At 35.4% G+C, this 17,765-nt stretch overlaps 1 protein-coding gene across 1 annotated transcript; it reads right to left on the reverse strand.

Moving 5' to 3' along the window:
• Positions 1-3,996: 3,996 nt before the first annotated feature.
• On the reverse strand, positions 3,997-5,774 carry LOC113713702 (heat stress transcription factor B-4-like). The gene is made up of 2 exons (XM_027237489.2): positions 5,332-5,774; positions 3,997-5,216 (listed from the first exon to the last, which is right to left on the reverse strand). Exons 1-2 carry the CDS (start codon positions 5,578-5,580, stop codon positions 4,332-4,334), a joined length of 1,134 nt encoding a protein of 377 aa, XP_027093290.1. The 5' UTR covers positions 5,581-5,774; the 3' UTR covers positions 3,997-4,331.
• Positions 5,775-17,765: the final 11,991 nt, after the last annotated feature.

Genomic DNA, 17,765 nt, shown 5'->3' on the forward strand with positions numbered 1-17,765 from the left:
AAGAAATTTTGGAATAACGGTTGTAGGTAAAGCCCTTGGGCCTGGCTGGGCTGGCCTAGTGTTTTAATCATAAGGGCTTTAATAGTGGGCTGGAACATTTTTCTCTGTGGCTCTTTTTTTTTTTTCTTTTCAAAATTTTAGGGGTCTTTATTGTTTTTGAATTTCCCACCAGAAGAGTTCAATTTTCATATTTTGATTGTATATGACTCTGTCTTTGTTTTTGGCTGTAGAATCTACCGAAATCACTTGTTTATATTTTGAAGACAGAAAAGATAACCTAACTTTGATATTCTGGTATATGCATGTACATATTTTATTTTTTGAGCTTAATTGACCAAAACCTCAATGTTTCTTTTTTAAAGACAATGTTGTATCGGTTCTGAAAATTACATGTAAAAGAAACCTAACTTTCTGATTTGTCACCAAAATCTTTTTTGTGCCAAATACAATAACAACACGTTAGTAAATTGATTTTATGTATAAAAAATTTTGTGAGTTGATGCTTTCTTTCCCTCACCATAAACTTTCATAATAGTGACTTTATTTGAATTTTTCTCTAAGCAATTAGCTTGGTAAGCCCATGTGTTACCTCGCTGTGTATTCTTGGGATAAGGTTCTATATAACCGTAGGAGATTAGTTTGGTCGAAAGATAGGATTACCCCTAAGTGAAAAAAAAAAAAAATAGCTTGGCAAGCAAATCTATTCCCAATTAGTCATACTAAATTCGTGCTAGTGACTATCCAACCACAAATTAAGCCATTTTAAAGTTTTTTTTTTCACTTTTGTTGTAGCTACATTGTGTGTAATCAGGCTAATAACGCACTTACTCCTGGCAATAAAATTAAGCGGATCAGGCATAGGATGGGGTGTGATTCATTCCTTGATCATGTACTCATCCAACCAAGTTCCAGGTATATATTTTTATTTTTCATCCTTGATCCAGTGGTTAAAATTGAGGTTCGAAGAATTAGAAATCTTGCGTTCGATCAAATTCTCCTACAGCTAGCCAACTGCTTCTTGAGTCCCACCCCATCCGGGAAAAAAAAAGTTTTAAAGAAAAAAGAAAAACCATCCATCCACAAGCTGCTGTAACAAGATTTCAAGTACAGATCCATTATATCCAGAATTATTAATGTCACAAGTCTTGAACCATCATCATTTCGAGAACTTAGAGATAGGATTTTGGATGCCTAACTTGACATGGCCATCATCATATTCAGTTCGAATATGCCTCCTCCTCTGACTCAAAAACAGTGGTTTCAATTCAGCCGTTTCCATAGAAAAACAATCAAATTATTGGTGCTATCCCTGCTATGCTAGTACTATGTGTCTGTAATCGACTGTTAGTGATGAACCACATTTTCCTCCGTAATGCTGATGTCTAGCAATGTTGTGGTCCAATGTCTGGCTTGATATGATATATAAAAAAAAATGAAAAAAAAAAACTGTTAAGGTGAGAAATTGGACGAAATTGAGAAAAAGGAAATTAAAACTTGGTACACAAGTAGCACAATTTATGCAGGAGAAGAAAATAACGATGAAGGCGTAATAATTGAATCAAGATCTCTTGACCAGATGATTGAGACAGTTTAAAAAACTTTCTTGCATATGAATGAATTTTGCTGTCTAATTCTAGAAGAGCGGAATCCAGATCGACGGCAGTGTTGACAAATGGTCCAATTAATGCATGTATATTTTTCTTACAATTATCATCTAATAATTGTTTGCACGTATGATGATTGTTGGTGGGATTAATTAAGTAAACAGCCAGAGTCTTTAATTAACTACTGATATCATTACCACATATATCTAGGAAGGATAATAGTAGTAGGATATTGGAAGGAAGGCCAATGCAAAATGATTGCACGAATTTTCGAAAATTGGAAAACAGATTGAAGCTCTCTCTATAATCTATGGTCTTCACCTTCTATTAAAAGGCAGCAGATCGAGATGCTTCTAAAACTTTATAACATACACCTACTTACTCTTCTTCTCTATAGTATAATACTCAAATGTTTAAATTGTCAATAAAGTGAAATGGAATTTAACAAAGAAATGTCAATAAAGTGCACTAAAAAGACTCAACCATGGAAAACCCCAAATCTTTCTTTAATACTACACATTTTTTTCCCCCATCTTTTTCTTTCCCAACTTTCGAAACTTTGTGTGTGTGTGTGTGATTGTTGAACTTCAATTCAACAAGGCTGTTAAGCAACACAAAAACACTCCCTTAAAGTTAAACCATCTTTACCTGACGAGCCGTATACAACTTTATGTATATCCAATTAGAGTCTTAAAACGAGAGAGAAAGAGAGAGAGAGAGAGAGACTAATTCTTCCATCCACATTTCCACTTCTTGATTATTTTCTTTTCTTTTCTTCTCGGGGACGAGACCTACCCTTCTACACTGCACGTGCAGCCACCTGTCACGTGCCACATCCATGAAAAAGGACAAAAGGAAGGTCCATCTTCACTGTCTAGTATGTCTACCAATATTGTGTCAAAACTAGGGTTAGGGTTTTTTATGGTATAAAGACCAAATCATTACACGACCAAGATTTTCTTGCTTCTTCTTTTGTCTAGATCATTCAGATACTTCTTTTTTCCCATCTTGGTATTTCAGAGCTTCCTATGTTGTACGTACAAATTTAAAACAGTAAAAAGCATTATAACAGCAAGACTATGCATTAACCGAGCGATGGTCAAATAAAGGGAAAAAAAAAGTTTCAAAAAATTCATAGTCCCACACTTTTTACCTTTCAAACTTTTTCCGTATAATGTCAATGAGTTTAACAAGCAAAGCTATGCTAATACCATAGCTAAAAGTTAGATGGGTTTTTAGCAAAGTTGGTTTCTGCTTTCTTTACATATCTGTCTTACACAGTGGTCAATAACAAGAAGTCTCTCTCTCTCTCTCCCTCTGTCTTTCTTTCTTTTCCCTCATAAGTCACTGTTTGGATTGTTTCTAGACACAGAGAATTGGAAGGGAATGGAAAGCAAATAGTGGAGGTATCCAAGGGAGAGTATTTTCAGTTCTTGAACACAATGATCAGATACTTAAAGTAGGAAAAGGCAAAGGTTTTCTGGTCCTCGGAGGAAGAAGTATAGAAGCCTTGACAGAAACATTTCAAACACACACATTCGATCTAGTCAGTTTCACCTACATTTCGCTTTCATCGGATAACCCACCCAAGCAGCCCAGGCAGGCAGAAGGCACCATGAAACATCCCCATTTTTAATCTCTCTTCGATTAGCAGTGCTTCTTCTATTTCAAAAAAAAAAAAAAATTTTAAAGAAAAACAAAGATTTTGTTCTCATCTTGGTGTTCGTTTGTAGCATGACTTTTTCTTGGGCTGACTGCACAATGTTACAGTTAGTTTTCAGATAAACGAGAAGACATATAGAGATCTTAACCTTAATCACAAGACATGATGACTTTCTTTTCCTTAAATCATACAACTAAAGCTAGTACCGGTACATGACTTTCTCCTTAGTCATAATAGTTGATAATTACACTAGTATTCATTACAAAGTTAATTGAACTTTGTGAAACATGTTCCTCCATTTTCTTGTGTCAGCTGCTTTTCTTTCACTTTTTTCATGATTTCAATTTTCCATGATTCTCAAATTAAAGTCACGCATTTTCCAAATTCTTGCTTTCTTTTCTTTTCTTTTTTTTTTTTTTTTCTTTTCGGGTATGGCCATATTTGTACGTATAATCCCATTAAAACATTGGTCAGAGCTCAGAAGAGGCAGCTCCAGATAGAAATTGCCAACGAACAGCCTGAAACACTTCTGAACTCTCTTAACTCCCAGAAGTAGAACTGAAAAAGAAAAGCTTCAGCAGGTCCCCCCCCCCCCCCTCTCTCTTTCCCCACCACCATCCCAAGCATTCTCTCAAGCATGTGTGCAGTAATTAATGTAACTGAAAAGTTCAGATTTCAGAACCAGGAAAAGAAACGAGAAGAAGAAGAAGCAGAAGCAGAAGACAATAATAATAAAAGGGTAATAAATGCATCACTGAAAGTAAAGCCAAGTAACATTGCACCAGCTAGAAGAAGAGATGAAAACTGAAACGTCCTCCTTGACGGAGGAGTTACTAGTAAAAGTTGATTTAATCTTTCACTCTAACAAGAACCCACCTGCATTCTTGCCTTGGAAAATACTTCTTCATATATTTACAAACATCCGTAACACACGCACTCGAATAAACCAAGACCACAATCAAAAAGGGATTAAAAAAAGGACTACTTAAATATGAACTCCAAATATAAAAATATTTTTTTTTTAAAAAAAGGAAAAAGAAAGAAGGGAAACAAAATAACAAAAACTAACATGGAGAAGGAGGCATGAGATTCAAGCCCAAGTCATCCTTTTCCATGACCAATCGAGCCTTGTTAGTCTCCACCATAGAATTGGAACATTCCGGATGCAATCTTTTCTTCGAGTGAAGTGGCACCCCAAATAGCTTTGTTCTACAAATATTACTGCTTTCCATGGGCTCTTCAACAATTGTTACACTACTCCCATGAGAAGTCTTGCTAGGTGGTGATGAATTGTTAAATGAGATGTTAGCTTGATGATGGGGAGGACCATTTTGCTTAGGGTAGTGATGGTGGTGGAAGCCTATCAATTGGTTCAAAGGCTTTTGCATCAATGACGAAGAAGAATTGGTAGTATTATGAATAATAGGTGTAGCTGAAGAAGGTAGCAAAGATGATGGAAAAGTGTTACTAGGAGCAACTGGCTTAACATGGTTTTGAACGAAGTAAATAATATCATTGTATAGTTTTCTCATGTGGGCTAGTTCAGACATCAGCATATTGTTGCTTCTTCTAAGCCTTTCATTATCTTCTGATAGAGCTGTGACAGAGCTGCTGCTGATGCTGTTGCTGTAGTTGTTACCACCTGCGGGATTAGCATTTCTGTTTATGACCGAGATTCCAACTGGCGATGAAGAGATGGGTGGTGAGTCGCACCAGTGGCTGGGCTGGTCATCAGAATCCGGTGGAGAAATGCTGACTCGATTTGGGTACGGGAAGAAAGTTGGGCTGCTGATAGGGTTGTTAAGAGGGTGGTGATGGTGGTGGTGGTTGATGGCTACTTGCGGCTGAGCCGTCTTCCTCCGATGGATCTCGCAAAGCAAGTGTTTTTCTCCTTTCTTGAAGAATTCGTTTGCAAACTCCCATCTGTCCGGAACTATTTTCCTAAAACCCTAGTTTCATCCGAAAAAGAAAACAAGACAGATAAATAATAATCAGCTTTCTCTGATTTCAACCAGTAATACCTCACTATTAGATAGTACATGTGATAATTAACATATGACTTACATAGGTGTTGAGCTGGCGGACGAAGCTAGAGAAATTGTTGTGCTTGAAGTAGTTAGGAAGGAGGTCACGAGCGAACTCAGGTGGACGCCAAACAACAAAAGTGGTGTCATCTTCACCCCAGGAGACTATATGGTCTGTGCTAGGGTCATCTACAAGTTGGTAAGTTTTGGTTAAAAACGGGGCTGGAACTGATTTGTGGGAGTCCAAAGAAAGTAATATGCCTTCGCAGTTATCAAGCATCAGAGCCATTACGATACTTGGAGACCGAAGAGAAACAATGAAGAGGGAGCAGCTGGAGAATGAATGGCGGGCTGGGGGAAGAAATCAAGAAAAATGGAAAGAAAGAAGACTAGAGAGGAAACAGGAAGAGGAGGGGAGAAGAAGGTAAGGCCGCAAGGGTTATTTTTGAAGTGGAGGTTGTGAATTTTATATTTACTGAGGGGTAGCATACCTCGGTTATGTTGTAGTGAGAGGGGAATATGTGTCTGTCTGTCTAGGACTGTGAAATAAGGGCCTTTCAAGACAAACCCGTGACAACACACACACACACTCTCCACTACACGCACTACACACACTACACACACTACGTACACTACTATCCATCCATGATTCCATGATTCCATGATCCCATCCTACTCTCTCTGCAGTCTGTAGTGGTAGTACTAGTAGCTTGGTGTATATTTTGGCTTGACCTCAGCTGGATGATGTACTGAATTTGATCCCCCGCGCACATACACTAGAAATTAAATCACGCACAAGAGCTGGTGGTGTGGAGTGGCATAATGGATTTGACGGTGGCACCCTTTTCTTCCGTAAATTTGGTTGCTTGATGTTCGATTGTTATTGGCCAGCCGTTGCTGATACTGCTAAAATCTGAGTAATAGTGGTACTATGCTAATGGTGCCGTTACAAAACTGGCTAAAGGCTATTTGCTTTTGGCCAGTGTGTACTAGTAGGTTTTTCTTCTTCTTCTTCTTTTCTGTTTTAATGTACGAGAAAACTACTAATGCATGATATTTTCAGAACCTTTTATGAAATACCTGGATACTAGATTACCCGAAAATTAATTAATACTAATGCATGATATTTTCAGATAAAAGAATTTTTTTTGCGCTGGTTTTCTATACGTTTTTTGATAACTGTTTTTTCATTTCAAAGGAAAAGCAATGCCAGACTATTCGAACCATCACTTTGACCAAACTCCAAACTGGCAAGCACCGCGAGTCGACTTAATTCATTTGCAGTCCTATAGAACTAGTTTCAAGATTAATGAATAAAGTCCGGCTATTTTGACGAAGCTCTAGTAAGGGATAGAGGAACTTTTCTGAAGTCCTTAGTTAATTTTTCTCAAAGGAATTAATATTAGCTAAAAATTTAACTGAGCTACAAATTTTCACTCTCAGATTAAATAGAGAGACGTGCGCACAATAGATGGGAAACCTTGGCATGGATTACCTGAGAGTTATTACAAACTCAAACATGAAAGCCCTCCTAATGTAGTGAACTTTTGGATTAATTAGCTGCCGTGATGAACATAATGCAATTAAACCAATCAACATCTGCTGCTTATTCATGCGGTTAATCTCTAAGTATCAACTGTTCTACATCTTCTTCTTCCCGCCTTATGATGTCATTTTCGGTTGACTAAAACACTTCATTGTCCACCTTTGCATATATACACTTTCAACTATCCAGAAAAACAAAGATGTGGATAATGAATAAGACAGCAAGGTAAAAATAAATAGTGCTACTAAACGAGTAGAGTAAATTTTCCATCAACTTTTGGTCTAACAGGTGGAATTTACTACCAATGGGGGAAAAGGAAAACCATTCACGTACAGGGGTAGATTGGTCAAGAAGTGGGGTGATTGAAATCCCGTGGTTGGAAATTGGATCTTGCTTGTGTTGGGGTTGGGGGGGGGGGGCATTTAAAAATAAATGCATGGGGAATCCAGAAGAAGAAGAAGAAGAAGATGATGGAGTTTTTTCATCACTTCACGTCAAACGAGTGTCCTCTTTTACGTTTTGTAGCTTTCTCTTTGTTGTTTAATGGAAGCAAACTCATTCACTCATCAACCACCCAACACAAACACACACACTCTCTCTTATACGTGCGTGACTGTGTGTGAGAAATTGGAGGAATCCCATCATTTTCTAATAGTAGGACTATAACTACGTCCCAACTCTTACCATATCCTGCTCGGGGTTTGTTTGCAGATATATAAGGTAAAGGATACATCGAACTACGTGATGGGATTTAAAGCCTGTGGGCTGACGACATTTTAGCTTCTTCTTCTTCTTCTGCTTCTTCTGCTTCCTTCTATTTCTTCTATTGCTTCTCTCAACTTTCTTTCTCACCCGTTCTTCTTGACTTCTTCTTCCCCACATATTCTCTCTCATAATATTCCAAACTTCAATATTTAACCACGATGCAATCTATGCACGTAGAAAACATACATGCGTGCTCTCTACATTCTACAGTAAAAATAGAACATTTAGGCTTCTTTCCACCGTCAAACTTTGGTTTCTTTGGCTGGCTTGGCTTATTTGTCGCTGATGTGGCTGGCCAGGTGCTTGAATTATTGGCCTATAAAGTTCTACATGAATTGCACCAAAAATCTAACAGCTTTTTCTTTCTTTCTTTCTTTGTAATGGCCCAAGAACAAATAAAATATTGGTATAGCCCTTTCATGTAGCTAGCCTTCGTCTTTTAAACCTCAATCTCAATGCACTTCACCTCCATGCACAATCATCAACTGATGAAAGTTTTGGGTATTAATAAACTTCTTGAAAAGAAAACTTAATAATTTTTATTTTTTTTTCAAAACCACGACTTTGCTATTTTTTTTGGGGCATATGTTATCAAACTATCAATTCCCTTATAAAGAGATTCATATTTCATAGGTTTTAGAGACAAAGACATTGCAACACTTTTTTAGGACGCAATGCATATGAGATAAAAGGTGATTAAGAAGGATGCTTGTGATACAATAAAAAAAAATGGGTACCCAAATAAAGCAATTAATTTTTTTTTATCAGATGTTAATTCACTATTTTCTTTTCCAATAATATAATTGACGTACAAATCTTGAGAATTTGTCTTCATAAAGTTCCCATGCAATAATAAAGTGTTAATATCTTCGGGCTGTTGGGTTGGGGTACGTTGAGGATGTTATAAAAGCAAGACAGAAGATTCATAGTTGATAAGTAGTGACAAACAGTTGTAGGGACATAAGATGGCCCAAAGTGAAACAATAGGAAAATGATGGCTAATTATTTCACCAAGATACCCAACTGATTATTTTGATCATGGCAATGATACTCATTATTGGGAAAGCAAAGGTTATAACTGTTCTAGTTCCCCACGCTTATGATCACTTCCCTTCTTTTTCATGCTCAAGGCTGTTCTCCACATCGCCCCTTAATTTTATCCGAATGGAACCGTAATCATATTACCAATCTTACTTAAGAAGTTAATTTTATAGTACAAGCAGCTGGTCCCGAGCAGAGGCTTGGTAATTTTTTCCCCGTAAATGATTGTCTTTTCATCCTGTCTCTTCAATTCCCTCCACAAAATTCAAGTGGAAATCATTTTTTTTTTTTTTTTAGGTTGAACCTACCTTTACGTATTTGCAGTAAAATAACCAATTATTCTACGGCACACTAATGGTATCTTCAGTCCTTCCGGGATACCCGTAAATGAAGCTTTTTTTTTTTTTTTTTTGGGAGAGGAGGAGTTTAAGAAGCGATTTATCTATGGCGATCATTGTGAGGTGATTAGGAAAACTCCATTTGGATTATGAGTTTTCGTTGAAAAATTCTCTTGACATATTTTCCAATTAATTTCGTCACTTAAAAAAAAAAGAAGCTTAAAGCTTCAAAAACAAGAAAAAAAAAAAGAAATTAGACTGCTATTATTCATTCATAAACTGGAGTCTGGAAGTAATTGCAAACGATGAAAGTGGTGCAGGAGTGAAGCGTCAAACTATCGTCAGAATTTCAATGCAATCACCACATGTTTTGAGTATATTAAAGGCAACAAATTAGGAGTATCAACTTTTATGAAACAGGACATAAAGGCAGAGATCTGTTTTGCATGTGACATTGGGTTTTCATTAGTAATAAATATTTTCCAAGTTACAGAGAATTGGAGATTAAAATAAAGAGCAGAAGAGTAATACTTAAAAATTAAGTTGAAAGCAACAGTAGTGTCAGTTTCAAGTCCCGATATCCAAATGCAATGCAAATGCTGATTATAACTATAACAAGAAGTACGTACGTATCTTCTAAAAAAAAAAAAGAAGTACGTACGTAGTTCCAAACCTTCCTTTCTTGACCTCTTTTGTTCATATTTTCCTTTGTTCTAAGTACCCCAAGCTAATTAAGTTCATACATACTTGATACTACTAGCTAGTTCATAATTCTTTTTTTTTAAAAAAAATAAAAAATTATTTTGTCATTTTTTGTTTTCTATCTCTCACACTTCTGCACACTCTGCACTGTTTCAGCGGCTGCCATGGAGACAGGACAGAGGTCCTTTTTTATATTTTTCTGATCTTTTTTTTGGGTATTGCCATTCTCGTGAATCTTCCTTTGGATTTTTCTACATTTATTCCCACCACTCTATTCCCTTATTCGTGTTACATGCATATATGAGGGAATATTTCACATGCATCATCCACCTCCTCCTCCTTTTTCACTCGTCAAAATTAAAACACTAGAGTAGTAGTAGAATTTTTCAAGGATATATATACTACTACTTTTTACCATCTCTCAACCCCCACAATTATATTTTTCTTCTTTAATATATACTAGCAGTAGTTTTAATTTATAGCTTATACTACAACTAATTTGGAGATTGATGTTAGATCAAATCTCTACGTACGTGTTACCATAAGAGTCTCTTTTAAAATCTATATATATACATACACATATATATATATATACGTACGAACATACATACATACATTTAAGATCTTACAATACTTGCTGCTTTGTTTATGGAAGCGGGGCTGGAAATTAAAGTAGGAAGGGACCCAAAGAACTACTCTACTGCAGAAGACAAAGGCGATCTCTTAACAGCTAGGCTAGGCCACCTTCAAGAAGTCACAACACAAGGATACTACGGAGCCCACCATAATCTCTCTATTTTGGTTCAGTAGTATCCCTGATGCATGTATTCATTTAATATACTCCGATTCTAACACAGGAGGAAGGAGAAGGACCATCATATCACAGTTGAAAGAGTCCAGGGGAAGATTCTATTCTAGAGTAATATCTAAAACTGCAGCTAGCGGAAGTGATCCCCACCTCCTCTCACATGACCACCGCCTAGCTATACACCTCATCTTCAAAATTGAACAATACGATAATAATAATATTAAGCATGCAGTACTTAATTAACAGTTAGCTAGCTAATACGTACTCCTCTATAGTATATATAACATTTGTTTTTTGTTTAATTAAACAACAAATGTTGAAAATGAGAATTTCTAGGACAGACAGCTTAAAACACAGACCGAATACGGATAAAAGAGGAAGCATACCATCTCTTAAATCTAGACTGGACCGGAGACTACCAGCGTTTTAGCCAGTGCTACCATACATATGCATAAAAACAAACTTAGTCATATTTAATGCACGCTTTTCTTTGCCTCTCTGACTCTCTCCCTCTCTCTCTCTCTCTCGCTTTCTAAATTTTAATACTACTATATCCATCATCCTATGTGAAAAGTATATAAGATTAAAGAAAAGAAGAAGAAAGGAAGAATCAAAATCAGTATTCTACACGACAAGCTAGCTACAAGGTTCTTTGCTCTGTCTCTTCTCGCACTCTCTTTTGTCCGTTTCACTGCTGGACCCCGACCTTCCTGCTGCTAGGCAAGAAGAAACTCAACACTTTTTGATACTCTATTTTATGCTTGCTTATAAGCTCATACATAAGCTGGTATATACTATTCACTGAGTGTTTAAATTACTTTATGTCGTCCATGATTGAAATTTGAAGTAGTGGGGGTTGGTCAAAGATGGTTCAAATTAAAAAAGTTGTGGGATTGAACATGGATGCATGGCAATTTGGCAGGGTGACTACCTAGGCTCAGACGAGCATGAGAAAATGAAATGGAATTTACTACTACTATATTCGTGGAAGGAAGGAGAGAAAGTGATGTAGCTATCAGCTAATGAATTTAAGGGTCACGAGGGGTGGTGACTGGTGAATGCCCACGAGGAATTGGCGATCTGATATTAATGGAAAGGACAAGGTACCCGCTTGTCTCTCTGGAGATGCCACGACTGCTTCTTTGTCCTTTCCTTTTTTTTTTCCTTCTACTAATCAGTGTAAATGGCCTTCCTCTGCAGCCTGGAGTTTGGACTCTTCTATTTCAGAACTCAGGCCATGCCCCTTTATTATACCAAGTGTACGTAGCTTCTTTTTTTTTTTTTTTTTTCAATCTTCACTTATCTACAACTACGAATAACCTACAGGAAAGGAACGGATCCAACTAAATAACTGGAAAATGAAAGGGGATTAAATCGCCACCGGATCAAACAGGTGCATTATGCACTCATTGGATCTGAGAAAAAGTCATATTCAGTGACAATTATGAGAGACAAAACTTGAACCCCTTAATCTCTCGTCCATAAAGATACTTAAGTGCGTGTACTCTGCTTTCTTTTGGTTTTGCTCCCTCTATCTTTGTGTTGGTATTTAACTACTTAAGTGCTGTAAATTTGTCTGCAAGATAATTTCTCATTGCTCAAATAGAAATGTTGAATAAACCACCAGGGAGGGAGTTATGATTTGCATACCTACTAATCCTTGATACACAAGTCTCATTAGGTTCTCATTCCCTGTAGATTAAGATAGAATAGGTTATACAACTGTTATCGTTGCCGAAAAAAATATATATATAGAAATGTTGAATATGATATGCCTTATGAAAACAAGCATGCCCATGAAAATGGAGGTTGTTCTTTAAGCTTAGGTTATTTGGACGATGCGGATAAAATTTGGTGGGACTTTGGTGCATGGCGATACTCTGGGCACATTATGCATATTTCACATCATGCCTAGTGTAGCTTTTTGTCAAAATTACAGTTATTCTTAGGTGTTCTCATGACTTTTCTTTTTCAGCTTATCTTAATAAAATAAGAGTGAAGTGGATCGTAAGAAGCATTGATTATAAAAAAAAAAAAAAGAAATTTGGCTTGACTTACTTTTAACTTTAATTTTAAAAAAAATGCTCTGAAGTTTTAATAACTTTATCGTCAATCATTTTTTCTATAACTTGCTTTGAAAAAAGAGATATAGAAAACCTGAGCCTGCCGCTAATCCAATAATGTGTTTTAGGCAGTCTGTGAGGGATTAAAGGACCAATTGTTTTCCAAGCATTCACAAGAAATTTAGTAGGGATTTTTTTTGGGGTGAAACTTCTGAACTTAATAATGCTACTTATCAGAAAATAGGCACACTTGCATGATTGTAGTGGTTTTTTTTGCCTAAATCTTAGGTTATTAAAGCCTCGACTCTCTGTCGAGTGAAAGATTCAAAAGAAAAAGAATTTGTAAGCAGCTCATTTACATGGCTGTGTCCGTCTGTAAGGGAAAAAGTGTGAAAATGGAATGATGATACTTGCAGACGGTGTATTATCGTATAATGATCTTTATACAAGTATGTGTATGAAGTAGGATTGTCTTTTAATTGAAATCAAGGTAAGGTCAATGCGAAACATACACACAATCATTATGGTAACTAACATACACACAATCATATATGTAGAAGAAGTTTATCTTTTGTAATAGTTTTTCTTTTGGGCAAAGGAATTGTTTTCCCAAAATAGTTTACAGATTTTAAGCTCTTTCATAATTTAAGAAAATTGGGTAAAAAACAAAGAAATTTGAAGAAAATTATATAATGAGCGCTACAGGAACTATAATTTGCAGGTGACGGAATCAACTAATACTACATAATATAGTAATATAAAAGCATACATAATAAAAGTAAATTTTATATGCACTATCATGGTGGGATCTACGACATACATGTAAAAATTGAATTTTAAATTTAAATTTTGTATAATCGTTATTTATTCAATACAGACAGTGTATATAAAAAGATTAATTGATATAATAATAGTAGTAGATATTTGTAGAATAGCAGCGTCAAGCCATCTATATTTAAAAAAAAATAAAAATCGACTAACAGCGTACCGCGTTGTTAATTACATCAAATTTAGCAAGAGAACAGAAACAGCTAAACAAAATTTTCTCATTATTTGAATTTGCAGTTTAGTCATTTCTTTTTCATAAAGGCAGTTAACTCAAGACTCCAATCTGGAACAGGAGAACAGCTTGCCGTCAGAGATATTATGCACCTTCGTTTTTCCCAGGATTCTGACCCCTGAGCCCTGGCACCTGTTAGACGGCAGGTGCAGGTTCGAACCCTTTGGGAACATTTGGCCGGGGCATCAAACTCAGAGCCCATCACGAGCTTAACTAAAAACAAGATTATACATACATATATATATATATATATATATATTATTCATCAAAAAATTAATAAAAAACAGATAGTTTCGTGTCGAAATTGATTTTCAGTTCACATAGTTGCAAGGATAATGGTAGTGCTAGTACCTTATATATGTCGCATTATTACTCTTAAGTAAGGATATATTGTGGGCAATTTTCTTAGCAAATTTAACAGTGAAAAAAATTAGTTCCTTCTTTTTAGCAGTTGTGAAATGACTGAATTTCTTGCCTTTCTCTTGAACCCATGCATCCTAGTCTGTTACTGAAATCCGCATATAGCATACCTAGACAAATTTTAGGAGACATGACCAATGAAATTAGTAAAGGATGACACTTAAATTTAGAGAAATTACTAATTGAAAAGCAAACTTGATCGAACGATGTTTTGATTAGATAGGAGAGCATCTAGCAATAGATGATTGATTAGAATAATGAAAGGAGCTAGTTGGTCTCCATGCAAAAGTTCCTTTAGGAAACACCAAAAAGCACACTAGTTTCCTTCAACTCTCAAAGAGAAAGAAGGGAAAGAGGAAAATCTCTGTGGTGTAGGTCTAAAAAGGGGTTTAGGATTTTTTTTTTTTTTTTACATATATACATATATATATATATATACCAAAGCTATCTAGATAGATTCTTAGACTTGCATGGCTCGTTGTTTCTTATCATCAAATCCTAAAAGAAAGCACATTTTAAAACCACCCCCTTTAAAGATACATTAAAAGTAGAGAACAACAAGACTAGTCTTTCTTTCATTGTCTTTCTTACATCCTTTCTTCTTTTGTTTTTTTCCACTTTCCTTGTCACCAATCTTTTGTTGAAGACCCTTCTACGTAAAGGAAGACTCAACACACAACCAACCCTTTAGTAATAGAATGTATCCTTCATACCTTCGTCAATTTTTCCTTTTTTAGGTTGACTATGTATAATTTGACTCACACAAGCAAACTTAAATTATATCACGTGTAATAAACAAATTCATGCATATCTTACCAACGTTCGGATTGTAGAAGAAACACATAAATGCATGAATGGAACACATAGATCATGTCTCAGTTTCTGTTTCTCTCAAAATATCAAAGGAGACTAGGAGGAAAAAAATTTGGTAGAAGTCAAATATATATAGGAAAAAAAAAAGAACCTCTTCGAAGTTGAATGGAAGAGTGACTTTCATCCCTTAATTAAGTCAATCGTTAATTTTTTTTTTTTTCCTTCGAATCCTAAAATACTACTGTAATTTTCTTGCACCGAGAAAACTGCATCTCAAGAATCAATGCATGATTAAAATTGAGGTTGGTTGGACCCATGAAACCCTGGAAGAAGGGCGGGCCTAGCTAGGTTCAGCAGCAGTACAAGAAAGAAATTAAGCACATACATATGACCTATAAACATGATTAAATGCAAAAGTATTAAGACACCGAATGTCAAAAAAGACAGGGAGAATGGAGTGGATGTGTAGTATGTTTGGTTAGAAGAGGGGAACATAAAGGCTGTTGGATCACATGCATATCACCTTCTTTTTCTTCTTCTTGTTCTCTTCTTTTTATACTGTGGCTGATAAACGTTAAAGAAAAAAAGTTGTAATTAGAAGGGATAGGGTCCCATCTTCACCCAAGGCTGCTGCTGGCTACTTCACTAACTTACACTACTACTACTACTACTCATTCATCCATCCATCTCCTCAATCCAAGGGATTCCAATGTGATGATCAAAAAAAAAAAATTTTTTTTTTAAAAAAAAGAAACACCCAATTGGGTCCCTCAATCCATCATCTTCACCTTCATCATTTCATGCATATATCAAAGTCCCACCTCTTACGTCCATTGCTCACAAAGCATGCTTAAAAAAGTGGGATTTTTTTGTTTTTGTTTTTGTTTTTGAGGTTTCCTCATATGACAGCCAATAATGCTGCGGATATGAATTACTCCTCCTTACCAGTACTAGTAACAATTTTTGATTGGGGTAATGAATATCTCATCATGGGAAAAATAGGACCAATTTTATCAGCCGTTGATTGAGTATTAATTGTTCGGTGTATCGGCTTTGGGTAAAGTGCAAAGTCACTGAATCATTTGCGAAATTATGCTCTCCCTTTTCATTTTCATTATTTGGTTCTTTCTTAATAATTTGGAGGGTCCTCCTCTATTCTAACTCTTTTTCTAATTAATTTTTAACTGAATTGAGTTATATTTTTTAAAAAAAAAAAAAAAAATTGGTTAGAGAACAAACGAAGAAATAAGATGTGAAAGATCGAAATGGTCGGTGGGTGAAATATGTAGCTAATTAAATTAATAGCTTGCTAATATTTGTTTATTTTACAATAAAACTCTGGTAGCTAATGGTGTCAGAATACTTCGAACACGCTGAGATATAATATCTACAAAAGCAGGGCATGCGTGCCATGCAATTTTTAACATTATCAGCCTGATATACAGATTTCTGAGCAACAGTCTTGACTCTTGAGATTGATTTCTCTGCTCACAAAATTAAGGGAAAAAAAAAACGCACTGAAACTGTATATGACAGCAGGCAATTAGCAAAATATTACTCCATCCATGTTAACAGGCGATAGTTAAGTCATTCCCCAAGAACACATTGGAAAATCATGTATTCAATCGTGTGTGTGTGTGCGTTATAGGCGAGGTCGGGCTGTTAAAGATGTATTCTTATCTCCTTAAGGGATTGAATTCCCTTTTTGTACTTAACAAGGAAAAGAACTGCTATTATTTTTCTGTCTTTGCAGATTAATAAAAAATGATGGAGAAAAATTGTCTATTACTGCCTTTTTCTTTTATTCCTCTTCTCTTTTCCTCCTTTTTATATATATATATATATATATATATATATATATATATATATATATATATATATATATATATATATATATATATATATATTGCATGTTACTACCATATGGATTGATCAAGATATGTACTCTCAATACTAAGTGCATGTCAAGAAAATAAATTTTGTTGTTTCTTTAGTGTGAAATTGTCAAAACTCATTCCATCTGCTTCAAAGAAATTGGTGAGTTACAAGAAAGTTTTAAGGTCAGTTTCTAACAAGGAAAGAGAAGATTAGACTAGTGATATTCTAAAAAACTAACAAAAAAAAAAATATTTGGTCCGTGAAAGACATTTTGCACCGAAGAAATGATAACTGCTGTTAGCTGTTGGTTTTTTTTTTTAATATATAAAAAGCACAATCGCTAATATAATTTGTGACTTTATTTCTTGTCTCACCCATCACCATCACAATGAACCATAGGTAAGCGGCGAAAAAAAAAAGGAAAAATAAAGAGAATTTCCTTTCACTATTTAAAATCTGCTCAATTTTTCTCTACTCAAGTAAGAACCGTAACAGATGAAAATTCGTACGATGAACTTCACAAGAAAGCCTATAAATCATAATGTGCTGAGATCAAATGATTTCAGGCCCGATGAACCTGTTTTAGCTTTCTCTTCTAACAAGGTCCCTCTTTTTTTTATTTTTCTTTCGAGCACTTTGAAGTCATAATTGTGGTAAAATGACCTTGTCATTGCACCTTCAATTATTAGGAAAGACAGGTACATACATACATATATATATATATATAGTTGATGCTTATAGAAGGGCCTATTGCTATTCAACTGGACAGGCAAAATTCAAGGCTTTAATGTTTGTAATCATAGAGTTTCGGGAATGAAGAATATATGCTTCAGTTGAACTAGAATTACCGGTCGAAATAAGTAATTACTGTTCTAAGGCCCTTCACAAGAGTCAAAAGCAATCAAAGCACATTCGTAGTTAGACTCAAGAAATCAACTTTTTGAAGGGCCTTCCAACAGTAATTAGCCTGAGCTTTTCAAATTTTTTGACTCTGCAATTTCTACAAATTTCGCAACATGCAGTAATTGTGAGAATTGATG

The sequence above is a fragment of the Coffea arabica genome, chromosome 10c (genome assembly GCF_036785885.1).
Source record: "Coffea arabica cultivar ET-39 chromosome 10c, Coffea Arabica ET-39 HiFi, whole genome shotgun sequence".
NCBI lineage: Eukaryota > Viridiplantae > Streptophyta > Magnoliopsida > Gentianales > Rubiaceae > Coffea > Coffea arabica.

Coding starts and splice junctions, on each gene's coding strand:
- LOC113713702 (XM_027237489.2), bottom strand. CDS start 5,580: ATGGCTCTGATGCTTGATAACTGCGAAGGCATATTACTTTCTTTGGAC. Junction 5,217..5,331: donor TCCGCCAGCTCAACACCTAT/GTAAGTCATATG, acceptor GGATGAAACTAG/GGTTTTAGGAAAATAGTTCC.